The 22,337-nt window shown below is 36.9% G+C and overlaps 2 protein-coding genes across 6 annotated transcripts; both read right to left on the bottom strand.

The window, feature by feature from the left end:
- Positions 1 to 1,190: 1,190 nt before the first annotated feature.
- LOC147402636 (transcription factor PIF3-like) lies at positions 1,191 to 6,457 on the bottom strand. 2 transcript variants are annotated; one of them, XM_086444361.1, is made up of 8 exons: positions 5,481 to 6,457; positions 4,119 to 5,394; positions 3,927 to 4,031; positions 3,741 to 3,806; positions 3,564 to 3,629; positions 2,987 to 3,478; positions 2,405 to 2,526; positions 1,191 to 2,312 (listed from the first exon to the last, which is right to left on the bottom strand). In XM_086444361.1, the coding sequence occupies exons 1-7, from the start codon at positions 5,555 to 5,557 to the stop codon at positions 2,416 to 2,418; spliced, it is 2,193 nt and encodes a 730-aa protein (XP_086300487.1). In that variant the 5' UTR covers positions 5,558 to 6,457; the 3' UTR covers positions 1,191 to 2,312; positions 2,405 to 2,415. The 2 variants fall into 2 exon arrangements, with proteins under 2 accessions (XP_086300487.1, XP_086300488.1); XM_086444362.1 differs by having other exon boundaries at positions 4,131 to 5,394; positions 5,481 to 6,453.
- Positions 6,458 to 9,347: 2,890 nt separating this feature from the next.
- Positions 9,348 to 20,735, bottom strand: ASY3 (asynaptic protein). Of its 4 annotated transcripts, none has more exons than XM_086444356.1 (11): positions 20,493 to 20,735; positions 19,906 to 19,991; positions 17,984 to 19,564; positions 17,715 to 17,862; positions 13,752 to 13,892; positions 13,581 to 13,644; positions 13,306 to 13,455; positions 13,167 to 13,225; positions 12,663 to 12,797; positions 10,936 to 11,027; positions 9,348 to 10,172 (listed from the first exon to the last, which is right to left on the bottom strand). In XM_086444356.1, the coding sequence occupies exons 2-11, from the start codon at positions 19,936 to 19,938 to the stop codon at positions 10,101 to 10,103; spliced, it is 2,475 nt and encodes an 824-aa protein (XP_086300482.1). In that variant the 5' UTR covers positions 19,939 to 19,991; positions 20,493 to 20,735; the 3' UTR covers positions 9,348 to 10,100. The 4 variants fall into 4 exon arrangements, with proteins under 4 accessions (XP_086300482.1, XP_086300484.1, XP_086300483.1 ...); XM_086444358.1 differs by having other exon boundaries at positions 17,984 to 19,558; XM_086444357.1 differs by having other exon boundaries at positions 20,566 to 20,735.
- Positions 20,736 to 22,337: the final 1,602 nt, after the last annotated feature.

Raw genomic sequence — 22,337 nt, 5'->3', positions numbered from 1 at the left:
CTCTGTTCTTTTTTTTTGTTTAGTATACAATTTTATAAGTATTAAAAAGAGATTACAAAGGAGGCCGAGGTAGTCCCCAAACAAGAAAGCGAACATAAAAAATGAAAGAAAATGCAAGAAATACCCCAAAAAACTACAAGTTACAAATTACAAAGCCAGTCCCAGCTAAACACAAAGTCCTCAAAGGAGACACCGAAGAACTCCTTGTTAAGCTTCGCCCAAATAAACAATAACCCAAGAACTTATATAAACACTGTATGCTCATTACCCTCCTTGCCATGGAATATCCTATTATTCCTCCCTCTCTATTCTTTTTTTTTTTTGAAAAGTATAATGTATTGAGGAAAAGAAGGAGAACTACAAAGAGAGAGGCCGAGAGAGCCTCAAGAACAAACAACAAGCAAAAAGCAGCAAATCAAAGAAAAAACAAAAAACAAAAACAACATCACTGATTACATAAAGAGTCCCATCTAAAAACAAAATCGTCGAAGGTAGTCCCCGCGAACTCTATATTCTGCTTCGACCAAATGTATAACAGACCCAAAATTTCCAAGAATCTTGCACGAGTGGTACTACTCTTGTTGTTGAACACTCTGTTGTTTCTCTCGTTCCAGACTCCCCAAGCAATAGCCGAGGGAAGCATAGCCCATAGGATCCTTTTTCTGATGTGGAAAGCGTCCCTCTCTATTCTTACTTCACTCTAAGCTATTTCTTACATTTTTCACTACTCTTCTTTAAATTTTTGAGTTTATTCATTTTTTAGATACTTGTAAACATGAAAATATAATGAAGTATAATAAAATAGGTAATATAACACTAAAAAACTATATTTTTCATAAGTTATTGTAACATTGTAAGTTTTTATTTTTCTGATTTTTTCTATTAAAAACAGGTTATGCTATGTGACAGCATATGCTATTTTGCAATCGCATATGCGCACAACGTAGCATATGCTATTTGACAACATTGATTGTCACTAGTCACCTAAACCAGTTTTCCCTTCATAACTGATAGCTATGTATGATGTAGGTTACTCAAACATCATCATACAGCTTGTCAATGACTTGAATGGCTGGAAGCTTACGAGTTCTAGACACTTCCTGCCATAACATAGCTTTAGTTCTACTTACTGTTTTCTGTTTCCAGGGTGTTTGGCAGTTTCTGTCCAAAATGGTGTGGACTAAATGAGGTTTAACAAAGCTCAATAGTATCATCTTGTTTGAGTTTCCACCCAAAAAAAAAAGGGAGAATTTATTGGAGTGACTGGGTCCAATGGGGTTGTTCTAGTGCCAACAACATTTCAAAGTTAATAAACAGGATACAACATGTGCCATGGGCCTTACCCGGAAGCTGACTTGGTCCAACCAGCTTGCCTTTACATGTCTTCAGAGTCCTTTCTGATCATCATAATTAGCAGACAATATAGCCTCAGGGTTTCCTGAAGAACCATAAGCACCTAGCTTCAAGCCAACTTGAAGTCCCTCACAACTCACAGATGTAGAAAGCAATATCGAACCAAACCATCCATTAGATCGCCATTGTGACACTTGTGGGTTCTCCAAGTCAAGTCACCCTCTTAGCTCCAAAAACCAAGTTTCTATAATAGCTGCTTCTAAGTTCACCCACCAATCAATTATCTATTACCCTTCCAGGTTGAATGATTGACTTACGAATCAGCAGAAAATGTTTTAAACCAACCAGGTGGTTAGGCTCATGGGGTATATCTTTGGGCCAGGTGAACTTCAAGGATGGACCTCTTGACTGATGGTTGCTGCACCCTTTAAATGTGTCGTGCATATTAATCCAATGCAGATGAATGATATGCTCAGTCTACTCAAAACTGTCGATCATCACTGTTACAATGATTGTGGAGAGACGAAACTGCAAAACTTTCGAGGGGTAAAAAAGATCTCTCTATCCACTGATCAAAGGAAATGCTTAAAGAGCTGTAAGCACACCTTCAAGTACATTCTTTTCCAAGTTTAACCTTTTAAACAATGGATCCTGCAAGTGAATGTGCAAATGCAGACAACAACATCCACTCTCTTCAACTCAAAATTTTGCAGTTAGTAGTAGTACTGTCCAGATGTAAGAATGCAGGTGGTCTGTAGTAGAACTGTCCCAGACATTAGAATGCAGGTCACTGAGAGGGTATATCACCTCAAGCCGTCTCTAAAGAAACTTTTCCTGACAATTGAATTAATTTTCCCATGCTTAAAAAAATCAATTAAGGAGCAGCTCCAATCTCAATACACCACCACCTAATTCTTCTCCAATTACAAGATATAATAGAACTGGTTGTCAATTTTAGCCTGTATATACAAGAGCAGGTTAAATTTATCATAACCAACCATTAAAAATTGGAAAATTAATAAAACAAACAGGGTTGCTCGAATCCACTAACCAGTTTCCATACTAGTTAGTCTCATTCCCATTGGCAGAATTGATGTCTCCATTGGTACTAATATGTGGGGTTTGATCATTTCTTGCCACCACGGCAGACTGTTCAAAACCTTCAATTGTTGCCTGGCACGGTAGTAAGAACAGACGATCAAGGGACTGGTATAATGTGCAACTTCCATGAATGAAATGCTTTAGAATTTAGTGACTAATAGTTTAAGGTCAAAGATCCTTCAAACACATAGCAAGCTCCAATGGGAAGATGGAGGTTCTCCTAAATAAAATGTAAATTTTTTGTCACTAGTCAATGGATCTCCTTGTGAGGGAAGGCAACCTATCTTACTGAGATCAAGTGAGCATCATGAGATAGACTGAGGGAAAAAGTTTTAGATGGGTAGCAGTATTTAGTAATAATTTTTATTTTTGTGTTAAGTCAGTATCTAGTAAGTTTGTGTTTAGCATATTCTTCAGAGGGATTGCAAGACATTAAGAGAAGCTACTAATATAGTTTCTTCTTTTATTGATAACAAATTTTACTTCCCAAAAATGGGAAGAGGGTCTAGCTTTGGGAAAAAAATGCACAAACCTGACTAGGCATCTGATTCTGTGAGTATTCATCACTTGTATTGGTCATCATTTGTAAGTTTGTGTTCGTAATTGAATCCTTTGAACTTGAAGGGGGAACTGAATCTGGAACTTCCACAAGAGCTTCAGATCTAGAGACATCTGGTACAGAGACTGACCTTATAGAAGGTCCTTCCGATAAAGGAACATAGGGTGGTGCACAAGGCATCGACATGGGAATCCCTTGACCAGGGAACCCTAACATCTGAGGGCTACACCCTGCCATCATAGGCAAACTACTGGAAATGGGTGGGCAATGGAACTGCATCCCGTGCATTGGGGGGACCTGAATCAAAGGACGACCGCCACTGATGTCATACATTCCCATCCCCAAACCAACACCCATGCCCATTCCCATCCCCATTCCAACACCCATGTGTAAGAAAGGAGGTGCATGCATTCCAGTTGGTAACATCAGCGGAGGCATATACATCCCAGCTCCCATTGACATAATCTGTATTATGGAATTTATGCCCATGAGAAAGAATACATGTAATTACTATAGTAATCCACACCTTGAAAGGACAGATAAACTTTACCTGTACTTGAAACTGAAGAGTCTTTAGATACTCAATGGCCTCGTCAAGCATTGATGCTTTGTCCACCTTACAATAGCACAATTCAGGAGTTAGCAGGAAGAAAAAGTCAATCAACTATTAGTGGCAGCAAATGTTATTAAGCAGAAGTAGCACGAATTGGAAATACAGAAGGGTAACCTTATTGCAGTTAGGTATGAGCTCTTGTAATGCTCGCATCTTCTCATTGATCCTATCCCTTCGCCTCTGTTTGTATATGTTCAAAGTAAGTACTAAGAGTATAACTCAGTGATTAAACATGCAAATAAGTTTATTGTTCGGAAGTGTTTGTTCTTTTTTCCTTTAGATAGAGTTTGTCCTTCTCACCCTTTCAGATAAATTATGCACTTCCGCAGCTCGGGTTCTCCTGGCACCAGTGCCACCTCGATTAGTAGCTGGTTTCCTCACACCCACAGATTCTTCTTCAACATCCTGAAAGAAAATTAAACTTCTTCAAAAACATGGAAGAACATAAGAAGGGAGGAGATAAGAAACTTAGAAGAAATGAGGTGGGTTTACACTTGCTCTTACTTCGCTATGATCCTCGGAGTCCTCGACATCCCGAGATTTCCTCTTCAAAGTGAGTTTGGGATCATTTGAAGCTCCCCCAGCATTGTTTCCTGAGCATACAGAAGAAGAGGCAACCGCTGGCTCAACATCCTTTACACTATCTGGCCTTCCAATTGTTGTATTTCCTGTAAAACTGGAGGTTTGACCCAAAGCTTGATCTTGCAATCCAGTATTCCTAAAGGAATTTTCTATGCAAATTGCTTCAGACTTCTCAGCAGAGAGTGACTTTTTGGGAGGCTTAACCATAGATGGTTTTAAATCCACCTTGCCTGGCATCAGAACCGGTTGGCTTCGAAAACCTGCAACACTTGTGGAACCACTAGGTGACTCGATCAGCATGGATTCGACGGGGTTACTACTAATAGCAGCAGACACCTTATCAATACTTCGCATCCTATCAATGCCCGATAAACATGGATTGGCAGCAAAACTGTTGCTCTGAAGATTGCTTTTAAAAAGAGCAGTGGGCCTTGAGAAATGGGAGAAGTTGGTCGAACCCATGTTTTTACTAGGTTGCAAAGGTGGCTTCGTGGCTCCCAGACCTTGCTTCTGCAGCTTCATGTTGGGTTGACCACCTGTCAAAGCTGGGTCTTGACACGAAGATTTGTGGGCTTTGTTGGTGTTAGAGGCAATAAAATCTGAATCTCTTGATCTGAAAGATGGAAAGGAAGCTTGGCATTGCTGTAATGGCGACGAACATAACAGACTACCCCTAGGCCTAGAAGGCTCAGGACCTACTCCCATAACTCTAGATGTATTCCTTTGTTCTGGATTTGCACCACCATGCACCGAAACCGAATGGGTATCTCTAACTAGCTGACTATAACTACTGTTCTTATCGATGGTTACCATATTATTTTGCAATGAGAGAGAATCCAGACTAGCACCAGTTAATTCAGGGAAGAATTCTGAAGAGTAATCATGTTGCAGAGTATCATCATCAAGAGGATAACTCAACCACGGGACCATATCGTAATCTTCACACAATCCCACATGACCTGAAGGCCCTGACAACGAGGAGATATCATTATTATTCAAGGCAGAATCCAGAGTCCCAAACTTTTCAAATTTAGGAGCAACAGCGTCTCCACTGTCTTTCTCTTGAGCCTTGGAAGTGAGAGATGAAAAACCAGTAGGTGAGGGGCTTTTTCGAGTTCTACTGGACTGACCTTGCATCATAATCTGACCATTTTCCCATACTAACTCCACTAATTCATTATCAGGCCTACATAAAAAATACATATATATAAAAAAAAATTGAAGAAAAACTGATATGGAAGTACAGAAGGGTAAAGAGAAGTAGAAACTCACGTAAAAGCTAGATCAGCTGAAAAATTAGTCATCTTCGTTCCATTCGTGGTCGTTCGATGAAGTTCAGAGTAAGGCATGATTTGATTTGTTGGGTTAAAATTGGAACTCTGTTTGTTAGTCAGGCCTCAAATTTAACAAGATGCCATTTTTTATGCTTTTCAGACTGACACGCTTAATTTTAGAAACCCCTACCACCTAACGAAACATCACTGTGAACTCTGAAATCCCAATTTCTATTTCAAGACAATCAGATTAGTAAAGAAACCCACTTTCTTTCATTTGGGTATTTTTATTAGAACAAATTCACAGCTTTATTCCGGAATTTCAGAATAAAAGTGTCCACATTTGAGCTCCTTCAAATACAAAAATATCCCATCTTTTCTGGCTTTTTACTCATTAAAAGAAAACTTATTCAGACCCATTTCAAATTTGCTCAAATTAAAAAATTATATCAGACGAATACCGGTCTTCCATTAAAATTACAAGTAAACAAAGAAAACCATCTTCAAGAACCAAACAACTCGGCATTAAGCTCATTTTACTCAGAAAAATAGAAAATTAAAGAAAGAAATAAACCCGACTCCTTCAACAGCAAATATCGTAAAGATTTTTCATGTAGAAATCAACAAATATTAATTGAACCAGCCAAAAAAACTTGATCGAAAGATTGATAAAAATTCGAAAATTCCCACTGAAGGGTCGTCTTAGATTGAAGTATACGTATCTGTTCTTGAAGGTTGGAAGTTGAACAACTGAAGTTCTCTGAGAGCTTTAGATCCAACTGCTCGTAGAAGGCGGCGAAAGGCATGGAGGAGGCCAATAAAGGCAGATATAACTTAACCCAAGTTCAATTTCCATGGTTAACTAGCTTAACCATCCCTGGTTTAGATATTTTTTCCCCTCATTTTACCATTTCAGACCTCGACATGCTTCTTATCCAATGGTTAGGATACACTGCTTGCGTCTACAAGTTCCAAGTAATATATAAATAATACTAAAAATAAAAAAGATAAAAAAAGGTGAGACTGTTGTGGTGCCAGTGCAAGCATTGTAAAATTGCTAAAAGTCTCTTAACGATGGCCCAATAGACAGACTTGGGTTTCAAAATCTTCGCTTGCATATAAATAAAATATTAAAAATTAAATGTCTTCATTATAAGTATTTAAAATATTATCGAATGGTTCAAAAACTTGGGGATTGTGGGTCCAAAATATTGTAAGATGTAATAGGAGTATTGGGTTAGGATTTGAAAATTGGATTTAAAAGGATTAAAAAAGTGATTGACTTGTTAATATATGGGTTCTTACTTATTGCCCTTTATTGTTGGAGAGGATCTAATATGTTAATTATCATGAGTGATATCAGATATTTGATTTATATTTAATAATTTATTTTACTTGATGGGAGTGGGGTCCTATTTAATTAGTATGAATTAAAGAGAGTTAGCGAAGCAATTAAGATATGTGGTTTCCAATCCACTAGATTAGATTTGAAACGAGAAGGTATAGTATACAGTGGTCGGTCTTGTCTGTTGTTGGTGATTAATAAAGGAACACTTGATTTGATAAGGAAACGAGTGAAAGGAGTCTTCTCCTTCTTTAAGATGTTGAGTGGTACAATTACAAAGTCCTCTTAAAAATTGACACGTAGTGTGAAGTCGTTATCTCCGACTTAGAAAAATGGCATTTTCCACATGAACCCTACCCATCAGGTTATTGGTATTTCCACGTGGACCCTGTGTTCCCAGTGTACTCAAATCATGCTTGTTCCCTATGATGTTACTGTTATTGGAGATGGTGATCAATGTAGAGAAAGAGAGAGAGAGTGCGCCTTCACGTGTTAATGTGTGTTTGCATCTGTGTGATTCATGTCTACTTTGTAAGAAAGTTGACGATGTGGGTCCAGGTGGCAAATGTATTGGGTTTAATGGTTGAGGTTGTTGGTCTACCTCTATCTTTCACTTTGGATAATATTTGCTCAAGCATTAAACGATATCGCAAGAAGGAATCTTACGAGGATAACGCACGATAATAGCCAACGAAGACTGTGTCACTGTCACCCCTGCTTTGCATTTGCCTCGAGCATAAATTTCCACATGGACGTTTGTCATGTCTCACGTTCAGTTGGACAATTTTGTGACCGTCAACAAATGCGATTGTAACATGTGCCAAGAAAAATCCAAATTATTAATGAAGTCATTTTCTCTTATTTTAAAAGAAAAATATTGGAATGACACAAACGGAGACACAAAGGTGACAAAAATGATATGGTGGTGCGCATAAAACCGTAAATTCTTTTTTACTCGTATCTCATAAAAAAGTATTTACAGTAATATGCATGACACCACACGTTTTTGTCATCCCAACATGACTCTTTAATAAAAAAATAGAGAAAAAGAGGAAAGAACTGAGATTCTCAGATTTTGGGATACTCTGGCACAAATTCATTGGTGGAAGAATTATTTTGCATGGTTAAAAATGTAGTACTAAAAGAATGTCTTGGTCAAGGTTTTAAAAAAAAAAAAACATATCATCTGTTGCATTTGTGAAGAGTCATGATAAATTGGCTTAAAAGAAAAATAAAATCCTAACAATATGACTTGCCAGGTGGTATACTTAATTGATTCTCTAACGTGGATAAATTCAGGAATTGTAGATATATACACCTCGAGATACACAATTCTCTCGGGATATACATTTTATGGGGAGGTGAAATCGTATATCCCGAGACGTACAAATCTACAATTCTCAAATTTATCCATGTCAGGGAGTCAATTGAGTATGCCACTTGGCAAGTCATATTATCACGTATAAATAAAAAAAGTTCAAATATACTTAACTGACATGTATGTGCACAAAATCATAAATTTTTTTCCTTAAGATACATGAGAAAAACATCTATGATTCTGTTCACGTTACACACAATTTTAGTTTTTTTTTTTTTTTTTGAGTCAATTTGTCACGACTATTCTTGAAACATTCAAATTTTGGGGTTAATGTTTCTTATTGGTCTAGGTCGGATACATATCACATTCCAATATTTTTAGCCATATTCTCTTAGTGTATTACGTTAGTAGACCCTATAAATTATCCAACCCTGCTTGCCACCCCTAAAAATCAGTAACTTGGGCGAGAAAATGCGGTGCCATCTCCCATACAGCTTCTACATGATCACTTAGTAAACATTTTAAATCTTATTAAAAATTGTTTTGCTCAAATGGATTACCACATCAGCAATCCAATACAATAGCCTTCCAAGTTTCATTGAAAAACTTTGAAAAAACAAATTCATAAAACAATTTATTTTGAGCTTGCTCCAAGGTTTGGAAAATGGATGGCTACCAAACTTCCCCTGTAACTCCAAAATTTAAAATTGAAATTAAATGGTGAAAAAAAAATTAAATTTGTTTTTTCAAAATTCATAGAATTGTGTCCCTACAACTCTAAAGAATCTGATCATGTTTTTGGATTCGGCAAGGTGAGTCCAAAGAACCTTAATAAGGGTGAAATCCTTACCAACTTAGTAAGGTTAGTCGAACTCTAAGTTTTAAGGTAAATGAGATTAATTGCCTTTTTCTTTGTGTCAGGAAAGGAAAACGTATAAGACTGGCAAGGTACAACTCCAATGCAAATACGTTGGAAACTTATGAGTGTCTGGCATTAGCTGCTTCTGTTAAGTAAGCTGGGAGTGTACTCACGACCCCACAATTGGGATAAAAATCAAATGGAGCTATACAGTACAGCCTCATACTCGGTATGTGTTTTTTTCATGCTGGGGGGACACAAAGGCGACATAATGATGTGGTGGCATGGACATAACCGTAAGTGCTTTTTAACAAGATATAAGTAAAAAGCATCTATGGTTATGCAAGCACCACCACATTTGTGTCATTCCAGCATTTTCCCTTCTTTTTTTTTTTTCTGAAGGCAAGCAAGGTCATTAGTGGTCAACGTTAAGATGGGTCCAACAAGACCTAGGTCATGAGATCAACACTCCTTTACCATCTTTAGCTAAGTTAGCAGCAGTTAACACTCTCCCTCACTCCACTAAAGTTAAGCCACCGAAACGGAATTACAGTAATATGACACGATCCCAGCAATTCTGACCCACTGCATGTGGAATCATTATGGATAATCCAAATCAAACATGGCACAAACACAAAAAGACACATCAAGAAAATCTGTTTACTGTTTATCATGTGGTCACTTGGTATGGTTAATCCCCCTTTGTGCCATATCTTGATCAAAATCCACCATATCCTTGTCACCTTCCAATATAAATTTCATTTGTGGAAAGTTTTGGTAGTTCTATGTTTTCGACTCAAACTGAGGATCAGAAAATGGGAGGGCAACATAAAGTTCCTCCCTTCCCTTATGCACAGCGGTGGATCTCTCTGGAAAACACCTGTTATCCATATCTTAAAGGATGCAATTAAACAAAATGAAAGAGTAAGAGATATGGAATAACAATAAATCCAAAGTAAATCTATGAAAAGATGGTGGTGGTATTCAAAAAATGTTGGAGTCGACTCCGTAGTAATCACACTACAACCTTCTTGGCTTGTTTTTCTTGGTTCCAGCAGAACTCCCCATCTCATGTCGTGTGAACCATAAAAACATTTCAACTAAAAACACCTTCTTTTAAGAATTCTGCCATCACATGTTTCAATTGGATCATCTTGTCCCTGGCCACCTGCAAATGAAATTAAAACAAAATTGTTTGCATGCTCCCAGCTAACAACTTTTTTGCTGTAGTAATAATATATGCTAACCCCTCCCCCCAAAAAATAGAAATAAAAAATAAATAAGACCTACATAGATTTATGGTCCGTACCCATACATTTTCAGATCAGGTGGAAAGATGTTTCCCTCCCTTTGTGGAAGGTTGTGGGTTCAAATCTACCCTAGCATAGTTGTGCCTAGATGAGAGGTTTTTTCTCCGTAAGCTCCCCCAACACCCCACTATAAGAAAAATATAGTTTGCATTGTATGCCAAATGACAGTCCAAGAACACAATATCAGGACACAGTGCCTAAATGCAAGGGGCCAGGAGCCACCAATCAAATTCCTAGGTCAAAACATTATGTGACCTAATGATCACAGCAGTTGGATCAACAACATTCTTTTGAAGGCATGGCAAAAGTTGGTGAATGACTGAGGGATAAAAAAGACTGATCGTATTAGGTTGGTTTTGACCTAGGATTTTCCAAGGAAGGACCCATTGAATGGTAGGTTCCAATCCCCTAAGTATGTAAATATACTGATACCATGCTTCTAAACAGACATCATACTAAACTAGGGGAATCATCCTAACAGATGGTAACAGATCCTTTTAAGGTCCCTACCACCAAAACACGGCCTCGTAAATGGAAGATCACATGATATTCACATCACATACTGCCATATATTGGTGAATTATCTACTAAATTGCCATTTAGAAAGCACAGTTGACTTGCCTTGTGGACGGCCATGATTCTTCTGTCAGCATCATTGAGCTGAATCGCAATCGCTTCTTCAACTTGCAAGAGAAGCTTCTGGTGCAATGCCTCTGATCATAAAGAGGAATCAACAAATTATATTAGAACTGCATGCAATAATCATGATATATATCAAAAGACTTCCATTTGCTTGTAAATATACCAAGGAAGCTTGGGACTCACAAAAAAGGAAATTGCAAGAACTGCAGCTTCGTCAATGGTCAATGAGGAGAAAAAGGAAGGGTTTGCTAGTCAGAAGCAGTGGCCAGAAGCCAGAGGCCAGAGGCCAAGGGGAAGTAAAAGGCCCAAAACTAATGTGGGCTGTGGGATGGAAAGACACACCAGGTGCGTGGGTTGATGTAAGCTGTGTTCTGTTATATCAGGCCTCAAATTTGGTTAAAATTCTTTTCTTGCTTGGTGATTTTCAATCTCATGATGGCTGATTAGATCTTTGCAGCCATGATGCGACTGAACCCACGTATGGTGACAATGTTTGGATTTTGACAAGAGTTTACAAAATGCCATGTCTCACAATCTTAGGGCCAACTAACCTTATGGTGGACCACCTCTGGGTGGACTTAATAAAAAGCGGACTGATTGGTGATTTATGGACACTGATTTGAGTATCCCCAAAAAATGGTAAAATACAGAGGCTAAAAATCATTGGTCAGAACTCAGAAGTGCTTGAATCCAGCAGCTAAAAGTTGTCAGTGATACTGATTTTCATGTGTAGGTCCACGAAGAGGTGGCCCAAATTCAAAAATTCATAAGCTTAGTGAGCACAAAGAATGTTGTGTGGCATATTGGGAGGCTTTTATCAAAATTTTGATAAAAATATCCTTCATAAAAAATTTCTGTGGTAATAATAACTTTTGGAAAAACTTTTTTAAGATCAAGAGGGTGACTAGCAAGCTAAGGAATCGCCAACTCCACATGGGAGGTGAGGCACACATGACATGTCAGGAGAATATTCCCCCAAAATTCTATGGACCTGCCTTCCCATGTATAGATTTCAAGACACCCTTTTGATGCCATACTGGGACAGTAGAACTTTATCGCTCCCATATACTGAGGCACACCATACCTCACTTGGCATACTTCAGGCTGGATAATCTGATCCCTCGTTCTTACGTTCGTATTTAATTTTCCCAAAACTTGACAAACCAGACAAACTCAAACACTGAATGCTCTTTCAGGACCGTTAAAGGGTCATCCTAGAAAAAGTCCATTTATCAAGTCACATTTGTATTTTTTATGCGGAAACTTGACAAACCAGATGAAGTAAACTACTGATAGATTTTTCAGGGCCGTTAATGGGATATCCTAGAAAAAGTTCATTTATCTAGTGGCTAGGATGATAACCATCTGATCAGGTTGGTCAGATGGGTAATGGGAAAATTAAGAGAATGCCCATCAATGGATGGTCCGGACCATTCTGCATGTAAGCCATGTGGAACTAGTATGAACTAGGGTACCATAGTACAGTTTTGAGATATCGTGCCACCTGACGCATGTTCATACATACACAAAGGTCCGAGGATAAGCAGGTGCTAGCTACCTTAGTTGGTTAAGTCTTTGGGTGATGATACCATAGACCTAATTCGATTCCCGCCAGCACCAAGTTACTGATCTCATTAAAAACAGGCTTTACCGATATAAAAAAAGAAGGGTCTGAGGATAATTACAATAAAGGAAAATAATCGTACTTTGCCTGTCTGCAGTTCCTTTTAATTCTCTCTGGTAGACTTCCAGCTCTTCAAGAGTAGTCTCGCAGTCCTGGAGATGCTGACTAACCTCTTCTTTGAAATTCTCAAATATGAGTTTTAGTTGTTCTTGTTGCTCTGCATCAAAATTCACCCAGTCAAGTACCAGAAATAGAGCACAATCTTCTCTGAATTGACCAGAACAGCTCTGAATAATGACTGTAACAGCCTCAATGAAAAGAGTTAATGCACCTCCTCTGTGTGCTGAGGCTCTCAGACAAACATAACAACCGCTATTGTGTAGATAGAGGTCATCATACCATAAAGGATACAGACCAAATCAGTGGTTTCTTAGCAACCCCTATCTCATTTCCAAAAAGAAGGTTGATCATTCCAAAGGGCATTGTGGTCAGGTCAACATGGGGAGATATGGAATACTGATCGGTCATCAGATATGGACTCAGTCTATTTCAGTCAACTCGTCCATGTAAGATTAAATTTTGTTACCTTGGAATCTTGTTTCCAGGCGTTTTCTCTTAGATTTACCAAGGCTTGTAAACTTTCCTCTGCAAAACAAAGCAAAAGAAAAGAATCATCCTCATTTACCCATTCCTTGAATTGGAAACAATGAGGTTGGGAGGCCTACACATCCGTTTGAATATGAGACTCGATGTTCTTTAGCTGCAACTGTATTCCCTCAGCAACAAATGACAGGATCTCAGAGCATTTCTTGCTTGTCTGTGACTTCATTTTGGCTTTAAACCTTTCCAAGGCCAAAGAAAATAGTGCAACAGCCCTGGGACATTGTAAAGGGAAAAAGAAAATTAACAACCCAAAACAGCATATCAAAACATTTTGTATCCCACGTGAGTCGATTATTGCTTTATGACAGATGAGACTATTTATTAAGAAAGAAAAAACCTTGCCAAGCCATCTTTCGGGTTTTGGTCTGAAAGTCCCAGTAACTCATTACTCTCTTCAGTACCTGAAATTTAGGGTATGGAAAAAAAAAAGATATTACACTAGAAAAGGGAATAAAATTGATACAGAGATGGGGGAGCAGAGGAAATTGATAAAATAGTGGACGTGTGCCTTTCTGGGATGGTGATGTGGGACTAAGTTCATTAATTTCAATGCCTTCTTGGCTGCAGAGCCTTTTGCTTGGACGAAGCATGAATGGTGGTTTCTCAGTGCTATCGGTTTCTGGAGTCCATGTCGCTGTTTTCCTGCAACCTGCACGAGACCACTATATCCTTAATAAGGAATCGAAGACCTTCAGTCTTCATTTTCCTTACTAGTAAATCTTATACTTTTCCAAAATGAAAAAAAGGAATCAAAGACACTGATTTTTCTCCTTTTCATGCCCTTTTAACTGACAAACTATTTAAGGAAACATATGTGGCATGCACCATACACAGCCCAGCCTGCATATCAACTAATCAATCCAGGCCATTCACTGGGTCCATAGCCCACATATCATATAGATCAGACAATCTTGACCATACAAATAGAAGCTAAAGTTCCTACAGCTACAAAAACAAAGTGGCTAAAGGATTGGGAAATTTTTCCATGCAGTGGATAGTTTGGGTGGAATGCAAGTACGGCCAAAGGTATCTGAAACCATAGTTCCTATGAAAACATCTTTCATTATCAGAAAGGCGCTGTTTAATACATATTACAAGATAAGCTGTTTTCCTACATTCTATGTTGTACTAGTGGCCACATAAAGAAGCAATGTTTATGGTATCTAGAAAATGGTTGTAAGTAATTCCACTTTTTGACCCCTAGGTTTTAACTTTGAACCTCTGCACCACATCAATCTATCAATAACAAGCCCATACGTAGTCTTTTCAAAATCCTTGGATTCTTGATCCATACATTTTGAAACATAGATCATTCCCCTCACCAAAAAATACTGTGACATTTTTTTTTAGAATCTTACGCTTTCGGCTAAGATTCATAATTTGAACCTTATGGTTTTCTCAGTTCTTCCGGTCTGATTTGAGAAATAAAACATATTTTTGGATGAAAACAACATCTCTTACTTTTGTGCTTTTGGTTTTCCCTCGACATTAAGTACCAAGTATATCAGTATCTCTTCTTTGTAATTAAACAAATTTATAACATGATTCCTACTATGTGTTTTCTACACAAGCAAAATATCATCCTAATATGGTTTAACATTCAACCAAAGTCATTATTTAGTTTTTCTACTTTTTCCATCATCCTTGTCAAAGCCTTATCCAAAAATTAGGGGTGGTCTGATTTATCCTGCTCCTCCATTCAATTCAGTCTTTTTTTTTTTTTTGATAAGTATAAACTTTTATTAATGAAACAAAGAGAAGAAGGCTGAGGTAGCCCCCAACAACACAACAAGCGAAACAACAAAAGATCAAAAGAAATTAACTACACAGGTGTAAGCTAATCACAAATGTTCTCCCAATTAAATAAGAAATCACGGTAGCACACATCCTCAAAATCTTTGCTCATCTTGGACTACAAGAACAGAAGCCCAATAATCTCTAAAATCACTGTGTGGGACGAGCTCTCCTTACTATGAAAAACCCTGTTGTTGCGCTCTTTCCAAAGACCCCAAGCAATAGCTGAAGGAAGGATAGCCCAAAGATGCCTCTTTCTAGAAGAGAATATATTGAAACTCCACCCCTCCAAAAGATCAAAAAAAGATAAAGGAACGACCCAATCCACCTGGAAACGGGATAAAAAGAACATCCAAATAACCCTAGAGAAGGAACAATGAATAAGAATATGATTAACCGACTCCCCATCTCTCGAACAGAGAAAACAAAAATTCGGAGTGACCCACCCCCGTCTGATCAAGCTATCCAAAGTGAGAATTCTACCCAAACAGGCAAACCAAACAAAGAAAGACACCTTCGAAGGAATAAAAGCGGACCAAATTATAGATGGAGAAAAAGAAATCTTGCTAGGCGGAAGCAAACATTTATAGAAAGATTTGACAGAAAACTTCTTATCCTTAGCCTTGAACCATTCTCTCCTGTCCTGCTCATTCTCTCTGAGTCGAATCAAATAAAGGAGACCTAAAAGAGATGTAACCTCCGTCAATTCCCAATCATTGAAGTTTCTCCTAAATCCCAGGTCCCAAGAATCTGTGTTCCCGTCCTGAATCAAACACTGCCTAACCAGATTATTTTTTTTCAACGAGCAAGAGTACAAGGATGGAAATTGAGTAGACAAAGGTGAAGTACCACACCACCAATCCTCCCAAAATCTCACATTGTCCCCCGAGCCAACCTTAAATCTAATCTCCCTATCAAACTCATGAACACCCTTCATAATACCTTTCCACACACTGCACCCATAGGTTCCTCTGGCCTCGTCACTATACCAACCATAAGTCTTTTCTCCATATTTAGCCTGAACCACTCTCCTCCACAAGTTGTCTCTTTCTTCACCAAATCTCCAAAGCCACTTGCCTAGGAGAGCTTTATTCGTTACCCTGATCCCTCTAATCCCCAAACTCCCATTCTTTTTTGGAGTGCAAACCACCTTCCATTTCACCAAATGATATTTTTTACCACCATTCTTATCATTCCACAAAAATTTCATGTCTTTGTTACATGTTCCTACATTTTCTACTTTTTTTATATGATATAAGTTACAGATGCCTTCAAGTATTTAAAAGAAGTTAATAAGGCACCCAACAAGAAAAGTTGAATTGTCAGTCTTATGGAAATGAAATTGATGGAATCTTTCTTAAAAAACATGCTACGGATAAAGGCACCATCTCTAGTCTATTTTCTCTATTTTGAGGCATTTGGTTTCTTTTAAAAATGGAAATATAAAATTTCTATTTTCTTCTAGTTTTTTTATTTATTTATGATATAGAGTGTCCCCAACCCCTTCCAATATAGTTTTATTGGAAAAAATGTTCATGGCATTTTTTTTTCTTATCACAAATCAACTAGCATGGATGGGAAAGAATTCATGTTCAGGCTCACAATTTGAAAGACTGTCAGTTAATACTTCATTACCAAACTAATGGGACCATACCAAATTGCATGCAAGATTTTTGCATCATTCCTCACTGTTTTAATGAGTGGAAAATATCCGTAGAACATGCAAGCAAAACAGATGAAAAAAGAAATAATAATACATTTCAGCAAAAACAACAAATTAAATCTACAAGAATGACAAACATTTTGGGCATTCACTTTATATTCTTCTCTTATTAAGGATGTATTCCCTCTCTATTTTAGATCAAACCTACTTAGAAGTTTGCTTGATTTGGGGGGTAAAGGAAAAAAAAAGGAGAGAAACTATCACTTGAAATGGAAATGATTTGAAAGTCATAACATAACACCCACATTAGATCATAATCTTGCATTTTAAATTTCCATACTGAATTGAAATCAATATTTGGTGGTGTGGACTGTTACAGAAGTATGTTTCTATGTGATGAATATGGAGGATATGGTCATGTTATGAATATTTTAGCTTTCCTGAATGCTATCTGTTTTTTTCCCCCAAGTTAGTTATTAGGAAATCTTTACAAATCACGCAATCCAAAAAGATGAATCATGATTAGAATCAAATCCCACTCCTTACAATTTTTACTATTCGACGACATTACCAATATATATCTAGTATTTCAGATTGGAAACAAGAATGACAGTGAGTGAAGAATGCACTAATAAGGAGAGATGGTATAATGTTCTGCGTTGAGGAATATGTGAATGCTAGAACATTCTGGCAAACTATTATTAGTTAGGGGTTATGGTCAGTTGATATCAACTAAATACGTATGTCAAAGCAACATATTTCCCAGTATTTTTTTTGCCTTTGATGAAGTTAAAGATTATTTTATATGCAAGTACATGTGTGTATATTTGTTTGATGATTGATGTATACATATTTTTTAACAGTATGACCTCTAATAAATACATTTGTCAAAGCAACTTATTTCATAGTAATTTTTTTTTCCTTCGATGAAGTTGAACATTATTTTATATGCAAGTACATATGTATGCATATTTGTCTGATTATTGATGTATCCATATTTTTTAACAGTATAACCTTTCTTGATGGGTGGATCTTCTTCTGAGCTCTCAGCATCCTGATCTGATGGTGATGATGATTGAGATGGCCTAGCTTCCGATCCTTTCTCTTCCATAACAGGCAATGATTCCCTGATGGGTGACTCATTAAGCTCTCTTGTATCATCCTAGAAGATTAATAAGGAATGACAGAAGACTAAAAGCAAAAAACTATGCAGCAGCTTCTAAACCAGCAGAAGTATCCGAAAAATTTAACAGTAGGAAAAATCAATGAAGAGAAAAGGATACAGAGAAATCTGTTTGAGTGTCCAACCCAAAACAACCACGTTTTGAAGTCGTGGAAGTCCTCAAGCCACAGAAACCTTCTTCCATTGATTTTTTATCGGTCGGTGAAGGACTTTGAACACCTTGCTCTATTGATTTACCTTTTGCAGGTGGCGGGCTAGGAGAACAGTTTTTGATGGGTGTTACCATGCCAAATGTTGGACTGTTGACATCATAGTGGGGATCTGCGTTCTTCTTTGAGGACGAGCTACGAAAATCTTCTTGAGATTCTGTTCCGTGTGGTAATTTTCGACTGTTTAAATCTTCTTGTTGATCTTTCTTCTTCCTTGCTGGGGTGTCGAGTTCTTCTTCTACAACTCCATTCTTTGGCTGGAGATACTCCCTGTTATTTTGAGATGGACGACTGTAAAAAATTTTATTGCTATCTGATGCCGTTTTCATAGCTGGTGGTGATTTTTTTCCCCTTTCAGAACCTTGCTGGCTCCTTTCTGGATTACCCTTACCAGAAAAGCAAATTTTCTGTGGCTCAACTCTACTCTTTCTCTCACTCATCTTACGCATAAATGCAGAGGAACTGCCATTGACGGTACCACGCACACTCCTTGACCATCCTTCTACTTCATCAAAGGAGAATATATTCTTCTCTTGTTGTCCACATCTATTTCTTGGAGAAGGTGGCAAATTTCCCTGACTGCCGATCTTGTAGTTGAACTTTGATCCCGCTGCAGTTGGAGCTTTCTTTCGAGTTAAAGAACGAGTTACTGGTCTCCGAATGGTTTGATTTGGACTTTCAGAATCAGTCTCTATTGTGTCCGAGTTCTGTCTAAGCTTTGCAGCATTGCCACCCTTTTGATCAAACTGACCCTCTGGCCTCAAATCATTTGCTACCACCTCATGAGTCTGAGAGCCCAAATTCTGCTCATTCTGTGATGGAGCAGTTCCTAATATCTCCCAAAGCTTACTCCTCAAAGCTTCATTGCTTTTTTGGGCTGCATTTTTTTCTTCTTCTGCTCCTTTATCCAACAAGTGAACTTCCCGCGCACTTGCAAACGCAAATTCTTCCATCCTTTTCTTGCTTCCACCCATCTTTCTTGTACACCCATATGTGATACTGCCAAATTTTTTCTGCACACCATCTTCTGAGTGTAAAATAGAAGTCCGGTTTGCATAAAACTGAACTGTCTTTGTTCTAGGTGTTTCTGTTACGATATTGGATTTCTTCTGCACACCATTGGCTGATTGTTGAATTGAAGTTCCGTTTTCATAAAACTCAACTGTCTTTGTCATTGGAGTTTCTTGGTGTAAAGATCTAGTAGAAATCCATGGGGAAGTATCCTTCCTTGGAGCTTCTGATTGTTTTCCTTTCAAGGAAACTATTGATTCTGAACCTTTGCAGTTTTCTTTCATCAACGACCTTTCGGAATGAGCTACTTTTTCTGTATTAGACAATGCAGGTCCATCTTCCTCTCTAGCTCCAGATGCAGTTTTTGCTGGTGCTTCTGCCATAATTCCAATGGAGATTTTCCGTGACTGGCAACAAGGAAGGTGACTGCTGCCGAAACTCCTATAGTCACTTGTCTGATCCTAAAAGATTTTTTTTTTTTTCATCAGATCAACTATCTAATAGATAACATTGCTCGATAATGAAGGAGAAAGTACATTCTAAAGTAACCATATGTTCGTAAAAGGGAAAGCATAAGAAATTTTACAGAAACCAAAGCATTGTAATTTTTTTCAGCCAAACACAGCTCTATCTTTCTAAATTCAGTAAAATATAATTATCAAAACCAAATCAGTAAAATATATTTTATACTAGCAAGAAATACAGAGAGAGAAAAGTATAGAAGAAAATTAACTTAGATAAGGTCAGATTTGGATCGAAGCTCATCTCGTCTAGAATGATCTTTGGGAAAGTCAATACTTACATCTTGTAAATTGCTCTGTTGAGTGACCTCCATTTTGTAATCTAAGTTTCTATCAATAGAAGATCAACACCATAAGCACCAAGAACCTGAAAAAGCAACCATATAACATACATCTTATATTGAGAAATACAAATCACAATTCACAAGAGAATTAAATGATTCATCCGCAGAAACAGCATCTGGTATCAAAGTAGATCCCTCAGTACTTCTGTAACAAGTCCTCAATTACATTTTTCTTTATAAGTAGTTCAATTACATCAAACATAGAAAAAACAAATACCAGTAAAGATCTACATCTCCAAATATTTTCTTAAGGAGCTCGATTTTTCTTATATGCATTTAACACACATTGGTTTTTCAGATCATTTCATATGATTTTAAAATATTAGGGTTTTTTCAAGGCTAAGTTGTCCATGAGCTGAAATCTGACCAAAAAGCAACGAAAACAACTAAATCAACCAGAACAAGCTTGAATTATGGTGAATTTGATATAATCAAAGTAAACTAAACTGAATTACTTCCAGATCAAGAAAATAAGGCATAACTAAACAAGTTTGGAGCAAAAAACGAGTAGAGATTGGAGGAACCTCCTATAACATGTTCTTCATCGCTGATCAACGAGTTTCATTAATACAATTATGCAGAAATCTCAGGCTAAACCTTCGAGCAATGTCTCGGAATCAATAGTTCTTCGTTGAGAGAAGTTAGGGATTCTGAAAAATGCATAGACGAAGGAACTGACAGAGAGAGAGAGGCTGCGCGCGGTTGGAAAGACGTACAAACAGAAGACGAAGCGGGAAAATGAAGTACGTTGAGTGTAACGATTGAAGTTACTGCTTATAAGTCTGAATTTGATGCGAAGCTTCGTATCAAGCTGGATATGACAAGATGGAACAAAGCAACACATATCCACACTGTGTAGTAAGCACGTGTTACGATTGATAAAGTGCATTTCACCCAGTGGCTTCGATGGTACATTTACGGAAATGGCCTTACGGTATATTTTGTCAAAACCCCAATTCAAACTTCTTCAACCCTAGTTAAATTTTTTTTTTTTTTTTTTTTGGTGGGGGGATTTAGTTTTAATTTTGTCAATTATAGGTTCATTTTTTTGCAATATTATTGAAATGGGTGTCCCACGCATGGTATTACATCTCGTTCAAGATGGATTGACAAGTCGTCTTAAACTTTATGTGTTATTCAAAAATCAATTTATTGTGTCATTGTTGAACGGGATGATACGGTCTGATTCATGAATGAGATTTGACTTTGAAATGAGTTTTAAAACCATGGCCTCATGGAGCATTTGGTTTTGGTTTCATTGATTTAAGATAAAACTTAATGTTATTTTCTTATGATGATCAATCTTATTTGGAGTCAATCATCTATTTAGATTTACTTAATTGTAATGAAAATTCATATTTATTAAATGTAATTTTGATGGTACATTCAATTTAACTTTTATGGAGAGATGAAGTTTGATTATTGACAAACCCAAACCATGGAACTTGAAAAGGAAGTAAATGTTTGGCTTCATTTAAAGACAAAGAATGGTACTGAGGTTGTATGAGGGGGGAGTGTCAGATATATGATTTGAAAAAAATCACTTTGGTACATTATTTATTTATGAGTTTATTATCATTATTATTAATAAATTATTGTATATGTTATAAGGAACATGTTGCATGGCAACCTTGGCTCAAATGGCACCTCAACCCCTTTAATCTGCGATTTAGAATGGATTTGAAATTTTTTGTTTTTTAATTAGATCTTGAATTTAAAAATAGACAGTTAGTGAATTCTCACATTTAAATTTAAATGCAATAATAAAAAATTCTTTTTTTTGTTGTCAATTTTTTAAATATAGTAATTCATAAAATTTCTAGTTCAACGTACACATGACACCTAATGATGATTTTGAGCGCCATGCTGGTATAATTAATGTTTTTTTGCATAATTATCATTTGAAATGTTTCATAAATTTTTACCAAGTCTTTTAAAGTGCTAGAACTAAATTATAATTCAATAATTCTGATATCACTCATAACAGGATGTTCAATGATAAAATGAGAAGGTTTCATGGTAGTTTTGTGGAGATCTTGAGTTTGTTGTATCTTTCATTGAAATAAAATATAGAATTCACGGGAGTTATTTTTGATGACTTTATTTTTAGATAAAATTTTTTATGTCATCATTGATATTTTTATTTTTCTTTTTTTTATTATTTTTTTTATAGAGGTTCCCTCGACTTCCTTGTACTTTATTTTTTCTCTTTTCATCAATATATTGTACTTATAAAAATAAAATAAAAATTATTATATCACTCATAAGCCATTTTTATTGTTGAAAATATGTATTTTGATTCTACTTAGACATAAGTTTCATGAATTACCAAATATTCATTTATCTGCCAGCGTAGCATATCTCCCTCC

The sequence above is a fragment of the Akebia trifoliata genome, chromosome 5, assembly GCF_017979445.1.
Source record: "Akebia trifoliata isolate Shusen 1 chromosome 5, ASM1797944v1, whole genome shotgun sequence".
Taxonomy (NCBI): Eukaryota; Viridiplantae; Streptophyta; class Magnoliopsida; order Ranunculales; family Lardizabalaceae; genus Akebia; species Akebia trifoliata.
The sequence above is the reverse complement of the archived record's forward strand: the minus strand, read 5'-3'. Positions and strand labels throughout refer to the sequence as shown.

What these genes read in the sequence shown, in the direction of transcription:
- LOC147402636 (XM_086444361.1), bottom strand. Translation starts at nt 5,557, where the DNA reads ATGCCTTACTCTGAACTTCATCGAACGACCACGAATGGAACGAAGATG. An exon ending in TGCATAATTTATCTGAAAGG is followed by an intron (nt 3,807 to 3,926) that starts GTGAGAAGGACA and finishes ATATACAAACAG; the next exon opens with AGGCGAAGGGATAGGATCAA. An exon ending in TCATACCTAACTGCAATAAG is followed by an intron (nt 3,630 to 3,740) that starts GTTACCCTTCTG and finishes TGCTATTGTAAG; the next exon opens with GTGGACAAAGCATCAATGCT.
- ASY3 (XM_086444356.1), bottom strand. Translation starts at nt 19,938, where the DNA reads ATGGAGGTCACTCAACAGAGCAATTTACAAGAT. An exon ending in AACAGAGCAATTTACAAGAT is followed by an intron (nt 19,565 to 19,905) that starts GTAAGTATTGAC and finishes AAAATCTTTTAG; the next exon opens with GATCAGACAAGTGACTATAG. An exon ending in CCTGGAAACAAGATTCCAAG is followed by an intron (nt 12,798 to 13,166) that starts GTAACAAAATTT and finishes ATTTTGATGCAG; the next exon opens with AGCAACAAGAACAACTAAAA.